At 44.8% G+C, this 24,592-nt stretch overlaps 1 protein-coding gene and 1 long non-coding RNA gene across 6 annotated transcripts in view; both read left to right on the plus strand.

The window, feature by feature from the left end:
• Positions 1-26: 26 nt before the first annotated feature.
• LOC142075674 (uncharacterized) lies at positions 27-5,292 on the plus strand. 3 transcript variants are annotated; one of them, XR_012670982.1, is made up of 4 exons: positions 27-693; positions 1,947-2,172; positions 2,332-2,399; positions 4,965-5,292. It is a non-coding gene; the product is annotated as an uncharacterized LOC142075674 (long non-coding RNA). The 3 variants fall into 3 exon arrangements; XR_012670983.1 differs by having other exon boundaries at positions 2,335-2,399; XR_012670981.1 differs by having other exon boundaries at positions 1,947-2,399.
• Positions 5,293-7,777: 2,485 nt separating this feature from the next.
• The window catches only part of ZFR (zinc finger RNA binding protein), a 51,658-nt gene continuing 34,843 nt past the window's right edge, over positions 7,778-24,592 (plus strand). For all 3 annotated transcript variants that reach the window (XR_012670899.1, XM_075136894.1, XM_075136896.1), the window contains exons 1-2: positions 7,778-7,962; positions 8,254-8,338. Coding sequence is in view for 2 of the 3 variants with exons in the window: in XM_075136894.1 (XP_074992995.1) it covers positions 7,926-7,962; positions 8,254-8,338 (122 nt within the window). In the remaining variant the exon portion in view is untranslated. The remainder of the gene's footprint in view (positions 7,963-8,253; positions 8,339-24,592) is intronic.

The raw sequence follows: 24,592 nt of genomic DNA on the forward strand, positions 1-24,592 counted from the left end.
TGAACCCCTCCTGTCGGGCCGGCCTCCGCCTCCTCACGTCAACCAGGCACTGAGGGAGCCGAAACGCGCCCTCCGGAGGGAAACCCGTGGGGATGACGGCAGGGCCCTGCCCGCCCCGCGGCCCAGCCTGGAGCCGGTACCGCTCGGGGCTGCGGCCCCGCTGAGGGGAGGCGCCGCCGGGGCCGGGCTTTCACCAGCCGCCGGCCGCGAGGCAGTGCCACTGCGGCGGCTTTGCATACCGAAACCGCAGCGCCGGGTGGCGGCCGCGGCGCTGTTGAGGAAAGGGCCGGTTCCCCTTTCTTCCACCGGGTGACTGGGGCTTCCTGTTCTTCCTGCGGGGCCTTGCGGCGGGGGCGCGGTGAGCGCCGGGGCCCCCGTCACGGCAGTCACCTTTGGCCTAGCTCAGGGCTGAAGCGCTGCGGACTGAAGGTTGAAGCAATCCCGCCTCCTGTTTTAAACACCTCCTTTTTAATGGCCCTCCAAGCAAAAAAAAAAAAAAACCACGTTGAAAACATAATTTGACAACCTTGCCTGTGCCTGTAGCGTGCTCACAGCAGAACAGGCTGCATCCGAAGAGCCCCGCTGGTGCCGTCTCCTGTGTCGGGACTGAAGAGGGGCTGTAGGCTGAGTTCATCTAAACACGTATGCGATGGCTGCTGAGATAAACCAAAGTGACACTGATTCGGAGGGCAGGTGGGGAAAGGGTCCTCTGCCCCCAACTTTGTGGAAGGAGAAGAGATTTAGTAGCCTTTGCAAACTGCATTAGGCCAAGCGTGCTGTCAGAGCACGAGTGGTTTCGTATTGTGTTACCTATTTGAGCCTGCACTTTCAGTTTACGATGAGATTTATTAACATTAAAATATTATCATTGGCAATACAACTAACACAGCCTGTTACTTTTGCTTATCACTGTTTGCACTGATGGGTCATGTGCTGTACACATGGCAGGATGCCAGTGCTTCAGATACCCGTTATCAGTTCAGTTTAGTCCTTTTCTCATTGCTATTACCTCTAGACCTGTGCTTTAGCTACCCTGACAATGCAAGCTTTTCGTAAAAAGTGGAAGCAAACTATCAAATAGGAAGTGGACACTCGTCGCAATCCTAGCTTCCAGATAAAGCTGTTGTTGGTACAGGTGGAGTGGGTGGTGGCTGATTGGCCTCTGTAGTTTCAAGAACAAACACCTATTAATAAAGTGTTTAAAATCAAAAGTCTTGGGCTTTTTTAAATTCCAAAGATCCCTGTTCATTAACATGGGCCAAAAGGATAAACAACATGTTTCAAGAGGGGATAATCCCACAAAGTCAGCATGAGCAGCTGCAAGTCCTAAGCAGTGATTCTGAAAAAAATACTTACAGAAGGCGGGCGAAGAGGTTTTTAGAAAGGATCCATGAGGTCTATACAGCCTCACCATGAATTGAGGCCAACTGGCTCTCAGTATGAGAGCCAATTTTTCACTTTTTAATAGCAGGAAAACAGGAAGTTAATACCAGAAATTAGAAGTGCACTCTTTTAACTAATTCTTGGAAATTGGCTGTTTCATAATGTTGTTATATATCTTGCAAAACAAAAAGAAAAACAGAAAAATATACAGTTCTTACTACATGCCTGACCTTTGGAAAATAAAACTATGGTTGTTTATACAGAATCAAAGCACAGTAAACCACATGCATGCAAATATAGAAATTATCACCACTGCACAAATATCAGGCTTGTCAAGCCGTATAATTGTGGAAGATGAACAGATGATCTTTTAATACTTAATGCTTAACTCCAACAAAAAAAAAAAAAGAAAATACTTACTCCACAAAAGATAGACTCCACGTGTGAAATATCAATTGGAAAAAACATAGCCATTCTGTTCACAGCCTTTACTAACTTTTCATATTAGAATAGTAACAGCAGTTCAGGTCTTTGTAATCCCTATCTGCTTTGCTTTCTTATAGGTCAACACCTGGCACACAAAGAATGCTAAGATTTTAGAAGCATCATATTCAAATCAAGAATTCTTTATGCACTTTTAATCAAGTCCTTCAGCCTTGAAATAAATCAAAATGACTAAAAGAAAGATATTTTTCTGCTGGATCTTAATGAGTTAACTTCTCCTACCTGCAGCATTTCCTCCAAAGCAAGCATCAAGTTTATTTTTACAGCTGAATTCCAAAATAACAGGTCAGTGAGGGGAAGAGAGTGTTTGCTACAACTGGGGATTTCATATTCTGTTTTTCAGTAATGATAGGTTTCTTTAAGAATTATTCTGGTTGTTGAGTATAGTGGCTGTTTGAGCGTTTTGGTAAACTACCCTTATTATGTTTTATTCTATTTAAAAAGAAGAAGGAAGATACTAAGAAAAGATGCTGGCTTTAGAAAAATGGGGAAGGAACCTTAATTTTTCCAAGGTAAATTTCTGCTATTACCTTCTGAGTGAGTCATCTATCCCTCCCCAAGGGGTATAGTTCACTTTCTGGATTCTTAAAATAGATTTTTGTAATGGGTTTGTTCCCTCATCAGACACTTTCCTTCTGTAGCAGCCTTAAAAGGGCTTAAATTCTTCTAGTTACTGCTTGATTGTCTCATTTCATATCACACATATCTTTGGCTGAGAAGAATGTTGAAGCATTAGGTTTTTCTTCAAAAAGAGATTTTAGCATGCAGATTTGAACAGGAAGGCTGAAAAATACAGGCTCATGCTTCTGATCACAGTAGCAATTGCTAACTGCAATTATTGACTCCTCTAGTTACAAATAGTAGAGCTGATAGGAAACACATTTTGGGCCAAGCAGAATGAGGGACAGCTCTTTAAAGTTTTAGTATTCAATACTTACTAGTTTGAAAGGTGGATGAGGAAATTGGCTGAGGAAGGGAAGGTTAGCCTATAATATAGACACTAGCTTTATTGAAGTGTCAGGAAAGAAAGAGTAAGGGATACTGCCAGACGGTATTTTTGCTTGTGTACTGTAACTGGTTTGTTTCTCATGTGCATATCATGTGTAATTAATTCTAAACACTGATAACTTCCATTTATGATTTAATGAATTACTTCTATTGATTTTATTAACACTTCTGTTGTTATGGTCGCTGTCTAAAACTTTAACGTCTAAAACTTGCTGTTAAAAGATAACACTTTTTTGCTTTAATCTCTTAAAACCTTGGTCAAAACATCTGGTCTTTGTCTTCACTGCTTAAAAAATGTAATTTCAATTTAAAATAAGAAGGTTGATAAACTGATGAACGTCTTATCTTTGTGAAGCTATCTGAAATAATTTCCAGGTGAGAAGAGAGCATGGACTCCTTATACTGATTTTAAAACCTCCTCCTATCCAGGGCTTTTATAAAGAGAGTACTAAGTATTAAATTCCCTTTTCAGGAAATAAAAGCGCAGCTTTTGTTAACGTGGTCTGTACTCCACTGTGTAGGAAAGCTGTAATCCTCTGCTACACCTGCCCTGCCCTCTGGTGGTCACACACACAATGGCCGGCCGAGAGGCTGTTTTTAAATGAACTGGAAGGTTGCCTCTGAGAAATCTTACCTCCATCTGCTACCAAAAAAAAAAAAAAGGTCTATATTTGCTCACTTTTAGTGGTTGACAGAGAAGGTGCAAAAGATTTAGAGTTTTCTCCACTGTGTTTCAACTACAGTTTTGCAGTCCTGTTGTAGCAGCAGCAATGTGCGTCTTGGACATTAAAGTAAAATAGTAGGATTGATGACACTTCATGTTATATGGTGCTTTCTTCTTCTCATCATATTTTGGAGATGTCCTTTCATATAGATCAAAAGAAGGTCAAAGATTTGTTTTTCTGAATGCTAGCTTGCCATTTTCATCTGTGATATTTTTAGATGCGTTGAACTTTGCACAAATAGAGTAGCTGTACTATTTAATCCCAAAAGTTTTGCGTTCCAGTGTATGTTTTCGTTTTGGAAATTCTTGGCTATGCTTCTGTAATCTTAGTAGGAACAGAGATGGAGAAGTTTCTTTTTCCTATTTAAAAAAATGTTTTGAATGTTTCACTAAAGCTTTACTGCCTTTCTCCCTCTCCCACATGATTTGCACTTTATCAATCCATTTATTTTCCTTCCAGTTAAGGATACAGAAATCAGTAAAGCTCAAAATGCCCTAAAGGATCTAATCGGAATTTATTACTGTTTCATTTTGAAGCAAATCTGATAAAGATCTTGCAGAGATGCAATCTTGTTTTATAACCCACTGAGGTTTTTTAAGTATAGACTATGAATCTGATCCTGCGAGCTAGTAGTAACATAAATAGATGTTATGTAATGGTGCACAAAGTCACCAGGAAGCATCAGGTTCTTATTAGGAAACTGCTGAGGGAAAGACGTGTATAATACCACTGGGTTTTTTTCCCAAGAAAATGAGAAATCTTCTTGATTTTTTTTTCTGTCACACTTAGTAAGTGTGTAATATGATGTGTAATTTGACTTTGCATTAACACTTGCATAATTTCATATTATGCTTGGGTTTGGGTGGTGGAGTTTTTAATGTTGCAGTTTTGAATGTTTCACTAAAGCCTTTCTGCCTTTCTCCCTCGCCCACATGATTTGCACTTTATCAATCCATTTATTTTCCTTCCAGTTAAGGATACAGAAATCAGTAAAGCTCAAAATGCCCTAAAGGATCTAATCTGAATTTATTACTGTTTCATTTTGAAGCAAATCTGATACACATCTTGCAGAGATGCAATCTTGTTTTGTTGTAATCTTTTTAAAGTGATATGTGCACTGAAGATTCAATATGCAACATTCACCCAGAAAAGTAATCTGAAACTTCTGCTGAAATTGCAGCTGAATTGGGCTGCTAAATGGGCTCAGACATATGCAGGGCTGAAATTACAAGATACGGGGTGGAATATTTGAATTAGAACTATAGAAATTACTTGGACGAAAGAAATTATGAAACCTAAGACAGAAATCTATATTGTGAATAAGAAAGCTTTTTTTTTCCTCAGCTTGTGGAGCCAAAGCTTGAAAAGAGGGTAAATATTCCAGGTTTACCTCATCAATGAAGAAACGATAGACAATTGCAGGTCTACCCACTTGCAAAATATAAGTTTAGTTCTACAGTATTAAAAGGTGTGTGAATGTCTGCATGTTTATATAGATGCTTATATTTTAATGAAATGTGTATTGAATACTATATATTTATCAGTGTATTGGAAAGTTTATAAACTTGAAAGACAGTGGAACAAAGAAAACTTCCATTTCCTTTTTGTCCAAGTACCATCATCCAGTGATCCAATTATGAAAAATTTTTAATAAAAATGAGGAGGGGAGAGTATAGATATCTCTCTTTATACATCCTGAGTCCATTGAGATTCTCATGGCAGAAGTCATGCTCTGCAAGTTCTTCTGTAGAAGATTTGTATAGAGCTCTCTCCTGAGAGACATGTAGATAACATCATGATTAGGGCTTTTGTTTTTATAAGCAATGCCTTCAGAGATACACCTGCTCGAGCGTGGCCTTACCCACAGCCACAGTCCCTTCAGAAGTAAACCTGCTCCAGCATGTCCTTACCCATGGCTGCAGTCCCTGCTCTGCCGTGGGCTTATCCATGGCCACACGCTTTGAGGTGCTCCTGCATGACTTCATGCACAGCCGCTGATGCTTCAAGGTATACCTGCTGCAGCATGGACTTATCCACAGCCACAGATGCTTTGAGGTGTACCTTCTCCAGTGTGGACTTATCCTTGGGCCACAATCCCTTCAGAGGTATACCTGCTGCAGCACAGACATAACCATGGCCACAGACACTTCGAGGTGTACCTGCTCTGGTGTGGACTCATCCACGGCCACAGACGCTTCAGGGTGTCCTGCTCCCACGTGGACTCATCCACAGGTCACAGTCCCTTCGACTCGAGTTCACACTGGAGTTCCAGCCCGTCCAGCACAGCAGCACAGCAGCAGCAGCGATGCCCTGGCCATCTGCCAGCCCAGGCGCATCCCCATTGCTGTTGTCAGAACGTCCCCAGGCACAGCACAGTGAGGTGATCAGCAGCACAGCAGTGCAGCGAGCAGCGAGAGCAAAGAGCAGCCACTAACGAGCACTAGGCTCTAATATACAGTGAGGCAAGCAAGCCCCATGGCAAGCACAGGAGCCTGCCAATCAATATCTAAACAGCAATAACAGCTATAAATTCTATCTAGCACATTCCAAACAAACCTGTCATCTCGAACTCTTTGTGCCCCTCATTGGGCGCCAGAAAGGACTGTTGTGGTTTAACCCCAGCCAGCAACTAAACACCGCACAGCCGCTCACTCACTCCCCCATGGTGGGATGGGGAGGAGAATCGGAAGAGTAAAAGTGAGAAGACTCGTAGGTTGAGATAAATACAATTTAATAGGTAAAGCAAAAGCCATGCACACAAGCAAAGCAAAACAAGGAATTCATTCACCACTTCCCATCGGCAGGCAGGTGTTCAGCCATCCCCAGGAAAGCAGGGCTCCATCACGCATAACGGTTACTTGGGAAGACAAACGCCATCACTCTGAAAGTCCCCCCCCCCCTTCTTCCCCCAGCTTTATATGCTGAGCATGACGTCATATGGTATGGAATGTCCCTTTGGTCAGTTGGGGTCAGCTGTCCCAGCTGTGTCTCCTCCCAGCTTCTTGTGCACCCCCAGCCTACTCGCTGCTGGGGTGGGGTGAGGAGCAGAAAAGGCCTTGACTCTGTCTCAGCACTGCTCAGCAGTAACGAAAACATCCCTGTGTTATCAACACTGTTTCCAGCACAAATCTGAAACATAGCCCCATACCAGCTACTGTGAAGAAAATTAACTCTATCCCTGTCAAAACCAGCACACAGGGTCACGGGAAACAGAAGGAAATTCAGTCACTTGAACAGGAGGTTACCGCACTGACTGTAATGTTCCGCCCAACAGTTTTTAGGAGCAGTCTGATGGACTGCTAATGCGTAGAAACTCCAGCTGAATGGGCCCTGTATGGGTGAGGCTTTACCTCACGTGTACGATAAGCACATAGGAACTAGGCAGAATTGATTTGTGGACATATCAGCTGTGGCACCTTGGGGAAAAGTCAGACGATGTGCATATGGCTTTAGTTGGATGACAGCGACGTTGCTCTTCACATGTGCAGTTGTGGTGGTGCAGCTGGGGGCACAGGTGAATCTAAAACTGGTTTAAAGTTTAGACAAGTCCGAGGTCTTGCTGTGAACTCCGCACGCGTGCGGTAACTGCAGCTGCCGCCTTCTAGCTCCATTGCAAGAGTGCTAACTAGGTACCTGCTGTGTGGGCCAGGCTTCAGCCGACCATGTGCTTGCGTGGGAAAGCCGGTACTGACGCATGCAGTATGTGCGTGGGGACAAACACCAGTGGGTGGCACGGGCCGGGGAGACCCGCTTCACCTGGCCTTCTGTTACTGGAGCTACCTACTGCTCTGTGTTGTGCCTTTGCAGGCAAGAATGAGAAACCGACCCTGTCGTTGCAATGAGTCCGCGGGTAGGGGTGTGGTGTGGCTGTGGAACAGGGGATAACGGAGGGAGGACAGGCGAGCGCTACATGCAGCGCTCCCCTGAGAGCGCCTCGCCATCGCGCTTGGGCCTAAGGGAAGAGGACTACAGCTCCCAAGAGCCCTTGCACATCCCGCGCATGCGCACTTGGGTACCCGCGCCTCAAGCGCGGCGGCTGCTCCCGCGGCACCCAGCGCGCTCTTCTGCGGGCGGCGGTAGGGGGCGCGGCCACGGGCCGGACTACAACTCCCAGCGGCCCCTCGCACATCCCGCGCGTGCGCACGGCGCCGGCCCGGCCGCACTCCGCCGTTGTCGCCGTAGGTGGGTGGGTGGGGGGAAGGGAGCGAGCGCGGCGGTGAGGAGGAGGAGGAGGAGGAGGAGGAGGAGGGAGGGGGGGGTGAGAGTTGAGAGTTTAACCACCGCTGTCGCTGCCAGCTCGGACTCATGATTCCCATATGCCCGGTAGTTTCGTTCACCTATGGTAAGTAACGGCGCTCGGTGTGTACGTGTGTCCGCGCGCGCGGGGAGGCGGCGGGGGAGGGGATGCGGCCCGCGCGCGGGGCGGGGGAGCGGGGCGGGAGGGGGGGGGGGTCCCGAGGCGCCGTGTCTGACCTGGCGCTCGCGCGCTCTTTCTGTCCCTTGTCTGTCGGTCCCCTTCTCTTCCTCCCCCTCCTCCTCCGCCTCCTCCTCCCCCCCTCCTCCTGCCGGGCCTCCTGTCATGGCCCCGACCGCCGCCGCCGCCGCCGCCGCCTCTTGGTTATCGTCGCCACAGTGCCCAGCCGGCTGGGAGAAGATGCCAAAATGGCCACCGGCAACTACTTTGGATTCACCCATAGCGGGGCTGCTGCCCAGTATAGGTAATCACCGCGACCCCTCCCCGCTCTGCCCCGCCCCTCCCTCTGTCCGGGCCCGCAGCCCCCCTCTCCCCTCTTCGCCTCCGGTCCCCTGTCCCTGACCGGGAGCTCCCCGCCCCTTCGGGGTGAGGGCTCGGGACTGCTCCCATCCCCGCCCCGTGCCGGGGCCCCTTCTGCACCCCGCTCCTCCGGGATGGTTGTGCCTGGAACCCTTCTGCTTGTCTGCCCCGCCCGCGGGTGTGTTTTCTTATCCTCCTGGTAAGGGCCTCGCTGTATCCTCAGTGGTGTGAGGGTGGGGAGGTGGAGCTGGGCACCACAGGGGAGGAGGAGAATCAGCGGCAGCATCAGGTCTCAAGGCCCTTAAATTAAAATGGCCACTTGCAGTCAGCATCACCAGTGAGTTACCGTCTGCTGCCCCCGGGGCCCTTCTCCTCCATCAGCTTCAGAGAAGATGGGGTTTGCTCCCCAAGGCTTTGCCCTCACTTATGTCAGTGTGGGAGAACAGAGTCCTTTTTGACATAGGTTAGTACCCAACCTATGGGAGGCTGGATGGATAAGGAAAGAGCTGAAGCACAGCAGAAAATACAGGGGACTTCATTCCATTGAAGCAATGTTATAATTAATGTCTCTAAGAAAGTAGAGAAAGTACTTTCAGGGCCAGGCACCTTTTGAAGAGATTTGCTACTTCGATATCTAAGACCAGGAGCAGGTCGTCTAGTGGAGCTCAGGGGCCTTACGTTTGTATAGACACACTGCCATAAGTCTTTGTATCTTTGTAGGCTTTGCCTGTCCAAATTGTGTATCAGAGTGTTAAAAAATACTTGGTAGCATCTATTGTCTCACGTTTTCTGGAATCAGGTTACTTAATTTGGCAAAAAACAGATACAATAAGGAATATCTTCACATTTTTGGCTTGTATTGGAGTAGCACCTTAAAGTCCACATTTGAATCTATGTTACTGGTTTCATAAATCTGTAATAAAGACCGTCCTTGACTCCTAAGTCTTGGCTAATGGGAAAAACAGAAGAATAAAGCAAATATATAAGGGGCTATTAACAAATGAATGCAAATGTGTGCTACTGTTAACTAGCTAATAAAAATTGCATACCTGATGTAGTTTCAGGAATACACAGTTTTATGGAGATCTTGGAATGTAGTCTTTCTATCTATTTTTTCCTAGAAATGGACATAAAGTACATTAAATTTCATTTACTCCAATGCTTAATAGTTAAAGGAGAGGATTAAACTTAGCTCATCTTCTAGTTCTTTTACGATTAGGTGCTCACAGTATGTTTATGTTTTACTTGACAGTTACAGTGAAATTTGAAAGTGAGTTGTCATGGGGTATGAAGGAGTTTCTAAACAGGATTTTCTTTTTTTATCCTTTTTTTGTAAGTAAACAAATCATCTCTAAGTGAATAATAAAGTGAGATCCATATGTCTGCAGTTTTGAAGTGGACATGAATTTTAAAAATTATTATTCCTTTTCTTGTGGAGCTGAGGTGGTCTCTAGACTTACGAACCTGAACAACACGTTTGAAATTTCCTTTTGAATTGGAATGTAAAAACATATAATTGGAATAACGTTCAAGTTCAAAACTTGTTTTCATAGTTAATCCTAAATGTGTTCTTGAGAAAATGGAAAAACTGATCGCAAGAAGCTTTTTCCTTTGTTATCACCAGTGCAGGATACTGTTTCATTTGTTATCAGTAAAAGACTCTACATCCTATAAATGGTTTGTATATTTACCACATCTGAAAGTGAAGAGACACAGCAATCAGTGTTAAAGCAACCCTTTCATTAGAATGAATTTAATATTTTGAGCACAAAACACAGGAGTCACTTAAAATGTCTAAAAGGGAGCTTACCTTCATGAGGCAGACTTGGCAGGTCCTTAGTATCTTGTTTACAGAGCACTACAAGATGTATATTCCACTCCAGTATATTTGAGAAAGAGATGGTGGTGGCAGGGGAAGATAGTAAAAGATTTAATATTGCAACAAGTTCTGTAAGATTGTTACCAGTATTTGAAGTTGAAATTTGAATTTGAAAATTCTTGCTTTCTTAGAAACCAGGATAATAGAGAAATAAATGGATGTTTATCTGCATAGTTGATACATAGGTGAGCCTCATAAATCTACCAAAAAAAAATTTCTAGCCACAGGACTAATCCATGGATTTTAAAAAAGTTGCTCAAAATAGCAAGTTGTTTTAGGAGGACAAGTCAGACACTTGAAATTGAAGTCCTTCGTTCTTTGATATATGCCATTTAGAAGTCCTGATGCTGTAGTTTTTATAGCAAGTAACAGAAATTTTCATAATAAACACATTATTGGTCACATTTCTGGGGGTTCTCTCTTGACAAAATGGCTGTAAAAAATTCTGATGTATTGGGAGAACTTTAAAGGAATCTCCATCAATGCTCCCTAATGATAATATATAGAATCTTGTTGATTTCAGCACTTACTTCAGGTAAGTGCAAAAAATCTGTGCAATTCTTTTTAAGATGCACACCTTTCTTGGAATATCTCAAAGTATGAAACTGTTAAATCTTCAGCTGGAGACATGCATTTAAAAAAAACCCTAACTTTGCATCAGAAAGAACAGTCTAAATAGTTTCTGATCAATTTCAAAGAATAGAATAGAATATTTCAGTTGGAAGGGACCTACGGTGATCATCTAGTCCAACTGCCTGACCGCTTCAGGGCTGACCAAAAGTTAAAGCAAGTTATAAAGCACATTGTCCAAATGCATCTTAAGCACTGACAGTCTTGGGGCATCGACCACCTCTCTAGGAAGCCTGTTCCAGGGTTTGACCACCCTCTCGGTAAAGAAATGCTTCCTAATGTCCAGTCTGTACCTCCCCTGTGCAGCTTTGAACCATTTCCACACGTCCTATCACTGGATACCAGGGAGAAGAGACCAGCACCTCCCTCTCCACTTCCCCTCCTCAGGAAGCTGTAGGGAGCAATGAGGTCGCCCCTCAGCCTCCTTTTCTCCAAACTAGACAAGCCCAAAGTCCTCAGCCACTCCTCATAGGACATGCCTTCTAGCCCTTTCACCAGCTTTGTTGCCCTCCTCTGGACGCATTCAAGGACCTTCACATCCTTCTTAAATTGTGGGGTCCAGAACTGCACACAGTACACAAGGTGATGCCGTACCAACGCTGAGTGCAGTGGGATAATCGCCTCTTCTGACGGGCTGGTTATGCTGTGTTTGATGCTCCCCAGGATGCGGTTTGCGCTCCTGGCTGCCAGGGCACGCGGCTGACTCACACGGAGCCTGCTGCTGACCAGCACCCCCCGATCCCTTTCTGCAGGGCTGCTCTCCAGCCACTCTTCTCACAGTTTATACTTGTGCCCAGCGTTACTCCATCCTAGGTGCAGAATCCAGCATTTGGACTTGTTAAATTTCATGCTGTTAATGGTTGCCCAGTGCTCCGATCTATCTAGATCCCTCTGCAAGGCCTCTTGTCCCTCAAGAGAGTCAACAGCACCTCCCAGTTTGGATCATCAGCAAACTTGCTAATAGTGCGTTCAACTCCTGCATCCAGGTAATTGATAAAAATACAGAACAGAACTGGCCCTAGAACTGAGCCCTGAGGAACACCGCTGCTGACGGGCCGCCAGCCAGATGTAGCCCCATTCACTACAAGCCTTTGAGCCCTGCCATTCAGCCAGTTCTTCACCCAGCGCACTGTGAACCTGCTCATCCCACAGTTGGACGGCTTGTCCAGAAGGATGCTGTGAGGCACAGTATCAAAAGCCTTACTAAAATCCAGAACTACATCCACCACCTTCCCTTCATCCACTAGGTGGGTGACCTTATTGTAGAAGGATATCAAATTAGTTAAACAAGACTTTCCCTTTGTAAACCCATGTTGACTGTGCTTGATGATTGCATTGTTCTTTAAATGCCTTTCAGTAGCTCAGAATATGATCTTCTCCATAATTTTTCCAGGAACTGAGATTAGACTAACAGGTCTGTAATTTCCTGGGTCTTCCCTCATGCCCTTCTTGTAAGTTGGAGTAACATTGGCTAGCTTCCAGTCAGCAGGGACCTCCCCAGACTCCCAAGACCTTTGGTAGATGATCGAGAGGGGTCCTTGCTGTAACATCCGCTAGCTCCTTCAGTACTCTGGGAAGAGTCCCATCAGGCCCCATAAACTTAAGAACATTCAGCCAAAACAACTGGTCCCTTACAATTTCAGTGTCTACAAATGGAAAATCATTGTTCCCACAGTCGTGGTCGTCCCACTCTGAGGACTCAAGGGAGAAAATCTACTGTACTAACTAGCTGATATTTGAAAGGTGCTTATGATAAAAGTTTTTTGTATTTAATTCTAGACTTGTTGGAGACCGGTATAAACCCTGTTGGAATTCCAGTTTCTCAAAATGACAATATTCTAATTTGCATTAATAGCAGTGAAGGGACAACATATTAGAACTATTGGATTCACAGAAGTAGCTTCTTTAAATCAACAACTGAAAAGACGATGAAGCTATTATTGGCATAGAAATCACCGTGTCTTCCTGTGATTCTCGTTTATGTGGGCCATGGTGGATCATTTAAATAGTCTCTCATCCTTCACATGAAGGATAAATTAAAATTTGTCCAAGGAATATAGTCTTAACATTAAATACTGATATTTGAAGCAGTTATAAATGCTAGATTGGTAGCTGCTTAGGTGTTAGATCTTGGATTTGGGAAATTCATGAGCGTGTGTGCAGGAGTTGATAATGTATTTTCTGTTGTAACAGTGTAAGCAGTATAGTTCCCTGAATCGACTAGATAAGAAAGGGAATAGATGTCTGTCTTTATTAGTTCATAAATACTAGTTTTCATAAAACACACTTGAAATCTTGACTCATTTCATATTTAATCAAAGGCAGCAAAAGAGCTAAGTGCCCTTTAAACCTGTAAATAATGGATTAGTAGCATTCTTGTTCCTTTCAGTGTTGTCACTGCATAAAATTTCCTGCTGCCCTGCTCATTCAAAATTCTTTGTGTGCACTACCCAGTAATAATACCATGACTTAATGAGAGAAGCATTAGATTATGCAAATATCAATACAGGAAATTTCTCTGAATATTGCAGTACCTTTACAATTTGTGCTTTCTGCTAGTGGTGGTATTACGGCCTAAGGTTATAAACCTGCATGCAATGCAAACTTCATCTGTTACGTATTTAAGTAACTGTATGTTGTGGTTTAACCTGGCAGGCAGCCAAACACCATGCAGCTGCTTGCTCATTCCCCCCCGCCACCCGCGCAGGGGGAGGCGGGGGAGAACAGGAGAGGGGGAAAAAAAAAAATTCGTGGATTGAGATAAAGACAGTTTAATAGAACGGGGCGGGGGGGAGAGGAATACACAAAGTGAGTGATGCACAATGCAATTGCTCACCACCCGCTGACCAATAACCAAATAGTGATCGCTACTTCGTGGAACACGCCTACCATTCATATACTGAGCATGACGTCACATGGTATGAAATTCCCCATTGGCCAGCTGGGCCAGCTCTCCAGGCTGTGCTCCCTCCCGGCGCTTGGTAGAGCGTGTAAGCTGAATGTCCTTGACTAGCAGGGTACTTAGCAACAACTGAAAACATCAGTGTGTTATCAACATTCTTCTACTAAATCCAAAACACAGCACTAGGAAAAAATTTAACTCTATCCCAGCTGAAACTAGGACAGTATCCACCCCCTATTATATACCATTTACATCATGCTTAGGTCTCACATTTTCTAATACATTCCAATTAATCACCACTACCTTTCTTTTCAATACACACACACACACACACACACAGAGATATCATTCCCTTAGTCTATGGGCCCTCCCTCTAAAATGTCCATTGAGTTCATTTAGTCCATGACTTTGGGCTCCATCTGTCATAACAGTCTTTCAGGGCAAGAGAGATGGTGCGTGGTGTTGGATTGTTGCATCCTGAAGCCAGTTCTGATTCTGTTATTGCTGCGCTCGTCCGGTTCTATCATAGTTGCACTTTGCTTAGTTTCATCGGAGTTCATTCTTCATTAATCTGCGTGATTTTTACTGCTATACCATTGATAGCAACCATAGAAGTGATAACATACAGTATTATATAGTAATTAACATCATACAATCCAGTTCATTGGCTATTTTCACCCAAAATCAAATCCCCTTGAGGTACACACTGGACTTCCCCATTCTTTCACATTGCCCACCAAGTACATCCAGGTTCTTGAGCAAAAGCAATCCCACGAATGGGTTTTCCCTTGCCAGAGGCAGAAGTAACCCAGACTGTCTTCCCCAGCATATTTCTTATGTGCACGACAGGGACTTTATCTCCATCTACAGTACGTAAGAGTTTTGATTCGGCAGGGCCAGCTCGACTGAAAGATCCCCTGGTATTGACTAACCAGGTGGCTTTTGCTAAATGTGTATCCCAATGCTTGAATGTCCCACCACCCATTGCTCTCAGTGTAGTCTTTAGCAGTCCACTGTACCGTTCGATTTTCCCGGAGGCTGGTGCATGGTAGGGGATGTGATAGACCCACTCAATGCCGTGCTCTTTGGCCCAGGTGTCTGTGAGGGTGTTTTGGAAATGAGTCCCGTTGTCTGAGTCAATTCTTTCTGGGGTGCCATGTTGCCGTAATACTTGTTTTTCAAGGCCCAGGATGGTGTTCCGGGCAGTGGCGTGGGGCACGGGATACATTTCCAACCGTCCGGTGGTTGCTTCCACCACTGTGAGCACAGAGTGCTTGCCGTAGCAGGTTTGTGGGAGTGTGATATAATCAATCTGCCAGGCCTCCCCATATTTGTATTTCAACCATCGTCCTCCATACTGAAGAAGCTTGACTCGCTTGGCTCGCTTGATGGCAGCACATGTTTCACATTCATGGATAATCTGTGCAATAGCGTCCATGCTTAAGTCCACCTCATGATCACAAGCCCATCTATATGTTGCCTCTCTTCCTTGATGGCCTCAGGTGTCGTGGGCCCACTGAGCTATAAATAATTCATCCTTATGTTGCCAGTCCAGATCCACCTGAGCCACTTCAATCTTAGCAGCCTGGTCCATCTGCTGGTTGTTTTGACGTTCTTCAGCGGCCTGACCCTTGGGTACTGAGCATGTACGTGACATACTTTTACAACCAGGTTCTCTACCCGGGCAGTGATATCTTGCCACAGTGCGGCGGCTCAGATGGGTTTACCTCTGCGCTGCCAGTTGTTCTGCTTCCACTGCTGCAACGACTCCCACAGGGCATTTGCCACCATCCATGAGTCAGTATAGAGATAAAGTACTGGCCATTTTTCTCATTCAGCAATGTCCAAGGCCAGTTGGATGGCTTTCACCTCTGCAAACTGGCTCAACTCACCTTCTGCTTCAACAGTTTCTGCAACTTGGCGTATAGGACTCCATACAGCAGCTTTCCACCTCCGATGCTTTCCCACAAGGCGACAGGACCCATCAGTGAACAGGGCATATTGCTTCTCGTTTTCTGGTAGTTTGTTATACAGTGCGGCCTCTTCAGCACGCGTCACCTCCTCCTCTGGGGATATTCCGAAATCTATGCCTTCTGGCCAGTTCGTGATCACTTCCAAGATTCCTGGGTGACTGGGGTTTTCTGTTTGGGCCCGTTGTGTGATCAGCGCGACCCACTTACTCCATGTAGCATCGGTTGCATGATGTGTAGAGGGGACCCTCACTTTGAACATCCAGCCCAGCACCGGCAGTCGGGGTGCCAGGAGGAGCTGTGCTTCAGATCCAGCCACTTCCGAAGCAGCTTGAACCCCTTCATATGCTGCCAAGATCTCCTTCTCAGTTGAAGTGTAGCCTCAGATCCTCTGTATCCCTGACTCCAAAACCCTAAGGGTCGACCTTGAATTTCCCCTGGTGCTTTCTGCCAGAGACTCCAGGTAGGGTGTTCTCCCCGGCTGCAGTGTAGAGCACATTCTTTACATCTTGTCCTGCCCGAACTGGCCCAAGGGCTACTGCATGAACTATCTCTCATTTAATTTGTTCAAAGGCTTGTTGTTGCTCACGACCCCATTTGAAATTGTTCTTCTTCCAAGTCACTTGATAGAGAGGACTTACAGTCAGGCTGTAATCTGGAATATGCATTCTCCAAAAGCCCACAACACCTAAGAAAGCTTGTGTTTCCCTTTTGCTAGTTGGTGGGGACTTGGCTGTTATCCATTGGGATCTGACGACGTCCATCTTGCCATTTTATTCCTAAAAACTGGATCTCCTGTGCGGGTCCCTCGACAGTACTTTGTTTTATGGCAAAACTGGCCTTCAGAAGGATTTGGACTATTTTCTTCCGTTCCTCAAAAACTACTTCTTTCGTGTTGCCCCACACGATGATGTCATCAATGTACTGCAGGTGTTCTGGAGCCTCACCCTGCACCAATGCAGTGTGGATCAGTCCATGGGAAATGGTAGGGCTATGTTTCCACCGCTGGGGCAGTCGGTTCCAGGTGTACCGGACACCCCTCCAAGTGAAAGCAAACTGTGGCCTGCACTCTGCCGGCAAAGGGATTGAGAAGAACGCATTAGCGATGTCAGTGGTGGCGTACCGCTTGGCTGCCTTTGACTCCAGTTCGTGTTGGAGTTCCAGCATGTCCGGCACGGCAGCACTCAGTGGCGGCGTGACTTCGTTCAGGCCGCGTTATTCTGCTGTTAGTCTCCACTCTCCATTGGACTTTTGCATTGGCCATATGGGACTGTTAAAGGGTGAGCAGGTCTTGCTGATCACTCCTTGGCTCTCCAGTCGACGAATCAGCTCACGGATGGGAATCAGGGAGTCTCAGTTGGTGCAGTATTGCTGCCGGTGCACTGTTGTGGTAGCGATTGGTACCTGCTGTTCTTCAACCCTCAGCAACGCCACGACAGAAGGGTCCTCCGAGACACTGGGCAAGGTAAACAGCAGTTTAATTTCCTCCATTTCCAAGGCAGCTACACCAAAAGCCCACCCAACAGAAGGGTCCACCGAGAGACTGGGCAAGGTAGACAACAGTTTAATTTCCTCTGTCTCCCGGACCCTTTTGGGTCCTTGAAATACCCTCTCCTGAGGTAGTCTCTGCCAAAGATGCACAGAGCCTCTGGGCCAGTCACAATGGGGTGCTTCTGCTACTCGTTCCCAGTTAGGCTCACTTCGGCCTCCAGTACAGTTAACTCTTGGGATCTTCTTGTCACTCCAGAAATATGAATGGGTTCTGCCCCTTTCTAGCTTGATGGCATCAGGGTACACTGTGCACCGGTGTCTACTAGAGCCTTACACTCCTGTGGGTGTGATGTGCCAGGCCATCGAATCCACACAGTCCAGTAAACCTGGTTGTTCCTTTCCTCCACCTGGCTGGAGGCAGGGCCCTTCTAGTTCTGGTCATAGTATCCGTTCCTCACTTTTTGCAAACGTGAGTCCAGAATTTCTTCATTACAATCCAAAGGAAGATCAGCCCTTCTACTCTGTCTGGGGAACTGTTCACTGGAAACTGGACCGTCATGGGACAGGGTTTTCCTGAAAACTGGAGCAGCAATTGTCCTGGGAGAACCCCATTGTGTGATTGTTTTTCCTTGCAACTCACATACCCGTGCCTCTAGGGTCAAGTAGGTTTTCCATCCCACTTCTTCATGTCCTGTCCAGTGGTCACGCAGGTAAAACCACAGGGAGCCCCACGGTGTGTACCTTCTATATCCTCTCTCTCAAGCAGAAAAACACTGACTCCTAATGGCTGAGATACTGGTCTGTACAGGTGGAGAATAGGACATACCCTCTTCGAGTTGTTGGATCTTCTGGGACAGTTTCTCCACAGCCGAGACAAGGGAGGAGGAGACAGTTTCTTCGTATTCCTGGAGTCTGCCAACCACGTCATCCACTGTTGGTGCTGCTGCTTCTTTCCAGCACAGTACTGCCAACAAATTGGCGTGCGACACTGGTGCACTCTGTAGCAGCTTGTGCCACATGGGTTGCGTGCACTGGACTTCATCTGGATCTTTGGGTACTTGCTTCTTGTCCAGGTCACTATAAACCACCTCCAACACCATCCATCTCAAGTACTGGATACCTCTCTCCGTAGTGGTCCATTTGCCTGGGCGATATAAAGCATCTTCCTTGAAGGGATACCTTTCCTTCACGCGTGACAGCAGTGAGCAGACTCACCTCCAGAGGCTGAGGGCTTGTGCCCTTTTTCCCATCGCTTTGTCAATGCCCCCTTCCCTGGAAAGGGATCCGAGCTGTTTGGCTTCTTTCCCCTCTAATTCCAGGCTACTGGCCCCATTATCCCAGCATCGGAGCAGCCAGGTATAATATGTTCACCTGGACCACGGCTGAAATATTTTCACATATCTTGCAGCTCACTTAGGGATAGGGATCGGGTGGTTTCCATCTCGTTTATGAGTTCTTCCTCGTCCTCCTCCCCTCCTCGTGGTAGCCCTGCTTTTCCATCATCCCTTTCTAAACATCCTGACTTTCACTTCCAAGATTTCCTTTTATGTAGAGGGGCAACTGATACTAGCGTATCAGTAGGGTGTGGGGGGTTGGGCCTCTGGTTCAGCCGCAGTGCTCGTCGCGGGGATTGGAGTAGCTGCAGTGCCCGATGTTTTGTCATCAGCTCCAGAGACCTTCTCTCCCCCTTGAGGGTTCTGAATAGTGTTGAAAAGGGCTCGGTACGCAAGGGCCAGGCCCCAGCACATTGCAGTAATCTGGGTCTCTCTGGAATTGCCAGGGTGACAGCATACGTTTTCCAAATATTTTACTAGTTTTTCAGGATTCTGCATTTGTTCAGGAGTGAAGCTCCAAAACATTGCAGGTGACCACTGTCCTAGGTACTTGCCCGTGCTATCCCACGCACCCTGCCACTCATAACTATCCAGCCTCGGGGCAGATCTCTGGGTGGTGTTCTTAACTAGTTGTTTAACCTTAAACACAGCCTGGAACACATTCAGGAGACATAGCAATAGGAACATGCTGGTTTGAACATCCCAAGGGTGTTCAAAATCCTCAAGAGCTATTGCAATCAGCCTGGAGGAGAAGGGGAAGGTAAAGGAAGCTGTCTCCACTGTAAATTGGCTTTCTGAGGAAAAGAGGTAGAAAGTGTAATTATTAATAGTTTCCAAGAGATAGCTCCTGAAGAACAGGAATGATGACAGTGCTGAGTACAGTATCCTGACCAATAATTTTATCATAACATAGGCCAGTGTTACACAGTATAGCGAAGCGATGACCTTAATCCATTTCTCAGAGATGATAAGCCCCACATAAATACTGATAATCAGCAGTATATACAACCAGTAAGGTGCAACATACCAAAACTCCAAGAACAGATCCAAAAACTCTGAGAGCAAATGAACCAACATTGTGACCAGAAAACTCATATAATGAATGCTTATAACAAATTTGTTTTAACACATTCGAGTCAGATGTGTCGTTATCTCAACCCTTTGTGCCCCATGTTGGGCACCAAAAAGGACTGTTGGGGTTTAACCCGGCCAAACACCACGCAGCTGCTCGCTCACTCCCCCCCCTCCCCCGCAGGGGGATGGCGGGGAGAATCGGGAGGGGAAAAAAAAAATAAATTCGTGGGTTGAGATAAAAGTTTAATAGAACAGAAAAAGAAATAAAGATAATAATAACAACAACAACAACAACAATAACAACAATAATAATAATAATAATGGAATACGCAAAGTGAGTGATGCACAATGCAATCGCTCACCAACCGCTGACCGATAACCAAGTAGTGATTCCTACTTCCTGGAACACGCCTACTTCATATACTGAGCATGATGTCACATGGTATGGAATACACCGTTGGCCAGCTGGGCCAACTGTCCCGGCTATGCTCCCTCCCAGTGCTTGGTGGAGCGTGTAAGCTGAATGTCCTTGACTAGCAGGGTACTTAGCAACAACTGAAAACATCAGTGTGTTATCAACATTCTTCTACTAAATCCAAAACACAGCACTAGGAAAAAATTTAACTCTATCCCAGCCGAAACCAGGACACTGTATTAATCCATCTATTTAGGAACCTGAAATAAACATGGATTTGGGTGATACTAGTCCTCTTTCTTTGTGTGTGTGTGCTCTGTAGGTCACCTGAAGCACTGTGTGTCTGTTCAGTTTGAAACGAACAACCTAATATTGGCTTCGCTTTCATGTGTAAAAAATATTAACATTCTTGATTCAGTGGTGATTCAGTGGAGAAAGGCACAGTTATGCTTTTATTCTAAAGTTGGCCGATAGAAATGTGGAGATGCTAGTGGAGAGATAAGGTCATTGAGAAATGTTTGGACAGAGAAGTGTGCAAATGTGGTAGTCTCATTTAATTAACCTTGTGTTAAGATTTTGGTTTCTGTTAAGAAGATAAAGAATCTTTAAGTGTCTGAGTATCATCTTAGTGATATTCATACCATGTCCCTGCTCTAATGAGTCAGGACACAGATGGGAGATTCTTGGGTAGTTAGGAGTGATTTGTTAGCTTTGAATTGCCTTCAAGTAGCGTGAATATTACTAAGTGTGGCAAGCCTTCACAGGTAAAGGCAATTTTAGCAGCTCAGGTCCAGAGCAGACCACAGTGCCTGTGAGTTTAGGTTAAGATGCAGTCTTCTAGGCAGCTATATGGAAGTGAACTCTTGCAATTATAGATGGTTTGGAATTCAGGTGGAGTGCATGATGTTACAGGATATTTGAGGCTGGTGCAGAACAGCAAAGGAAGGTGAAATGCTGTGGATGGGTAAGTTGGCTGTTGAAAATTGTTTGGGGGTGGAGTGTTTTTTTCACATTTGCTAGTACTTCTAATTAACTATAGTCTTCAGTGTCTGCCCCAGTTACCTCTTCTTCAACTAGATACTGGTTTCAAAAGTGTTCAGTCTTTCAGAGACATTAGGGCTTAATTCACACAGGCCTACTAGCCCAAGCTTAAAGTATCGCTAAACATAATTCAGACTTGTACTGGCAGACAACAGGAAGATAAGGACAATACTGAGTAGGACTTACAGCTTCTTCTGAAGTGAAAATGTACTATTAGACTTAAGCTTACCTTAAGGAAAACATTTATTCATCTTACAGTATTGTGTTATATGCACCCCATTCTAAAATGCACGGGGAATGAAAGTAATCATAGTTTTATCATAGAATGAAGGTACCTATACCATAGTATGAAAACTCCAAATGCTTTCTTTCTGTGAATTTTATGCCCATGCTACCTTGAGTTGCATCACATCTTAAAGCAACTGCATCTTTAGCAAAAGAGACTTCACTGAATATGATAGAGCTGCATGGTGCTGATTCTCTTTTGTTCAACCAATCACCAGTCTTAAGTGCTATCCTAAACATGCTGTTCTAACTTACTTAATGTACACAGGAAGCCTCCAGTAAGCTACTGCTGTTTATAAAAAGATTTTGATAGACTTATTTTCAAGTCAGTGAGGTCCCACTCTCAAAGAAGGTATGGTAACATTAGAAAGGCAATAAGGACTCTGGGTTTGTTATCGTGGGCTGTGTGCAGTATTGCAGTTGACTAATGATGGGGAGACAGAGGAGGTGGTGGTAATTGGGGAGGAAAGGTGCCTAACTAATCAGAGGAGCTTTTGTCATCTTCAGGAGGGAAGTCTGCCAACTAGTTGAAATTTGCAGCAGGCTTATGCCTTTAGAAACCGAGCACTTGGGGAAACTTTTCTGTTAATGGTATAGTTTTGTCCTTTGTAGGTGTAACCTCAAATGATTGTAGGCTTAACTCTGGGGTGTTAAATTATGTGTAAAATGTTGTCTGCTACTAAAATGCAACAATGGTAGGTTAACGTGTAGTTGCATTATTGGTACTAGAAAAGCAAAGTAGTAGCTTAAGACAGGAAATACAGAATGTTTTTAAGAATTGAATATAATTTTCCATACTATTAAAGTTTCTTTCCTTTTATAGGGAACTTGCCAATTTTAGCATTTTTTCTGTTTAACATCTTCATTAATGATCTGGGTGATGAGGCAGAGGGTACCCTTTGCAAGTTTCCTGATGACACAAAACTGGGAGGAGTGGCTGATATGCCAGAGGATTGAGCTGCCATCCAGAGGGACCTCAGTGGGCTGGAGAAATGGGCTGACAGGAATCTCATGAAGTTCGACAAGGGGAAGTGCAAAGTTTTGTACCCAGGGAGGAACAACCCATGCACCAATATATGCTGGGGGCCACCCAGCTGGAAAGCAGCTTGGCAGAAAAGGACCTGGGGGTCCTGGTGGACACCCAAGTTGAACGTGAGCCAGCAATGCGCCCTTGCGGCAAAGAAGGCAAATGGCATCCTGGGCCGCATTAGAAAAAGTACTGCCAGCAGGTCGAGGGAGGTGATCCTTCCCCTCTGACTCAGCACTGGTGAGGCCACGCCTGGAGTCCTGTGTCCGGTTCTGGGCTCCCCAGTACAAGAGAGACATGGACATACTGGAGAGAATCCGACAAAGGGCCGCAAAGATGATGAAGGGACTGGAGCATCTCTTCTATGAGGAAAGGCTGAGAGAGCTGGGACTGCCTAGCCTAGAGAAGAGAAGGTTGAGGGGGGATCTTCTTAATGTGTATAAATACCTGAAGGAAGGGTGCAAAGAGGACAGAGGCAGGCTTTTCTAGGTGGTGCCCAGTGACAGGACCAGGGGCAATGGGCACAAACAGAAACACAGGAGGTTCCCTCTGAACATCAGGAAACACTTTTTTACTTGTGAGGGTGACTGAGCCCTGGCACGGGTTGCCCAGGGAATTTGTGGAGTCTCCATCCTTGGAGATACTCAGAAGCTGTCTGGACATGGTCCTGGGTGACTAGCTGTAGGTGGCCCTGCTTGAGTGGGATTGGACCCCCAGATGACCTCCAGAGGTCCCTTCCAACCTCAGCCGTTCTGTGATTTCTGTGATTTTGACAGGGGAAATGGTAGTAGTTGTACTTTTTCAGGCAGATGTAACATCTCAAGCTCAGTTCTTTTTATCTTGCATGTTATCATTGTGAACATGTTTGTTGACTAGACTTGAATAAAATTAATGTTTTGATAATGAAGAAAGCAGAATATGCAATGAGCTGTCTGCTCTGTGCAGCTGAGTAAAGGTGGGTAGATACAGAACATATATTGCATCACTGTTACAGACACTTGCGGTCATGTTGTGACATACAGTAAGGAAAACGTAGCATTTGATTGGATTTAAATCAGGTCATGAGATTAAATGTGAAGATTAACAAAGCAGTAAGGGTGTATTGAATACATGAGGATATTCGTATTTGAGGTGAGTTATTGATAGTATATGGTTTAGCTCTCTAGTAGCAATCAGTATTTTTTGTTTGTAATGGAAAGACGCAAGAATGTTTTTAGAAACAAGGAAGAGGAAGGGAAACTCAAAATTGCTACAAAGAACTGTCTTTTTTAGGCCTTCTGTAGTTAAACCATAGAATATGTTACTGGGAACTGCTGAAATTTAACAGAATTCAAGAGAGGATTGCACATTTGCATGCCTTCAGGCCTTTGTTTGGATTCTTAGTGAATTGCGTTACAATGTTCTGTTCACAAAATTGTAATAATAGGAAATAATAATTTTCATTAAAGTTCAAAAAAGAGATATTCAGTCTTCATTAAAATTTTATGCCCATAGTGAGTGACAGGCTCTAGAAGAACAGAAGTAAAGTCACTTCTAAAGTACAACATACGGTAGTGTGATATTTCATTTTACCACTTTATGCTGTTTATTGTCAAGTGTGTTTAGGAGGAAAAAACCTCACTTGATTTTTTTTTTTTTAATTATTGTTATTTTGTTTTTACTTTGCTCTGCCCAGGTTCCATTAATACACCTGAAACTTCATCTGACCAGTTATTCAGTAGTGCCTCTTCCTAGGTTAGGATCTGAAGAAGCAGTAGATTATAGTGGTTCTTTCAGGTTTTGTAGTTAGGTCATATTTGTTTCAATCTTCATATCCCTGAACGAAAAACTGCAAAAGTGTATTTTTTGCTATTCTGCTACTAATAGAATAATCTATGAAACTTTGAGAAAGCTGGCAGTTAGGTCTCAAGAAATATATTTTCCTTCATGCTAAAATGTTCAAATGTTCTTAAAAGTCAGAATTCAAGAAATAAGTCTTAATTAGAGGGGTTTTTTAGTTCAAGATATTTGTATTTTAAAAAATATTTTAAGGGTACCTTAAATGTTGTACTAAGCTAGCCTCAAAATCACTTCTTTAAATGAAAAAAAACCTGCAAGAAATATGTTTTAGAAGTTGTAATTTCTGAGGAAGCTTGTAGTTGGATAGAGAC

The sequence above is a fragment of the Calonectris borealis genome, chromosome Z (assembly GCF_964195595.1).
Source record: "Calonectris borealis chromosome Z, bCalBor7.hap1.2, whole genome shotgun sequence".
Taxonomy (NCBI): domain Eukaryota; kingdom Metazoa; phylum Chordata; class Aves; order Procellariiformes; family Procellariidae; genus Calonectris; species Calonectris borealis.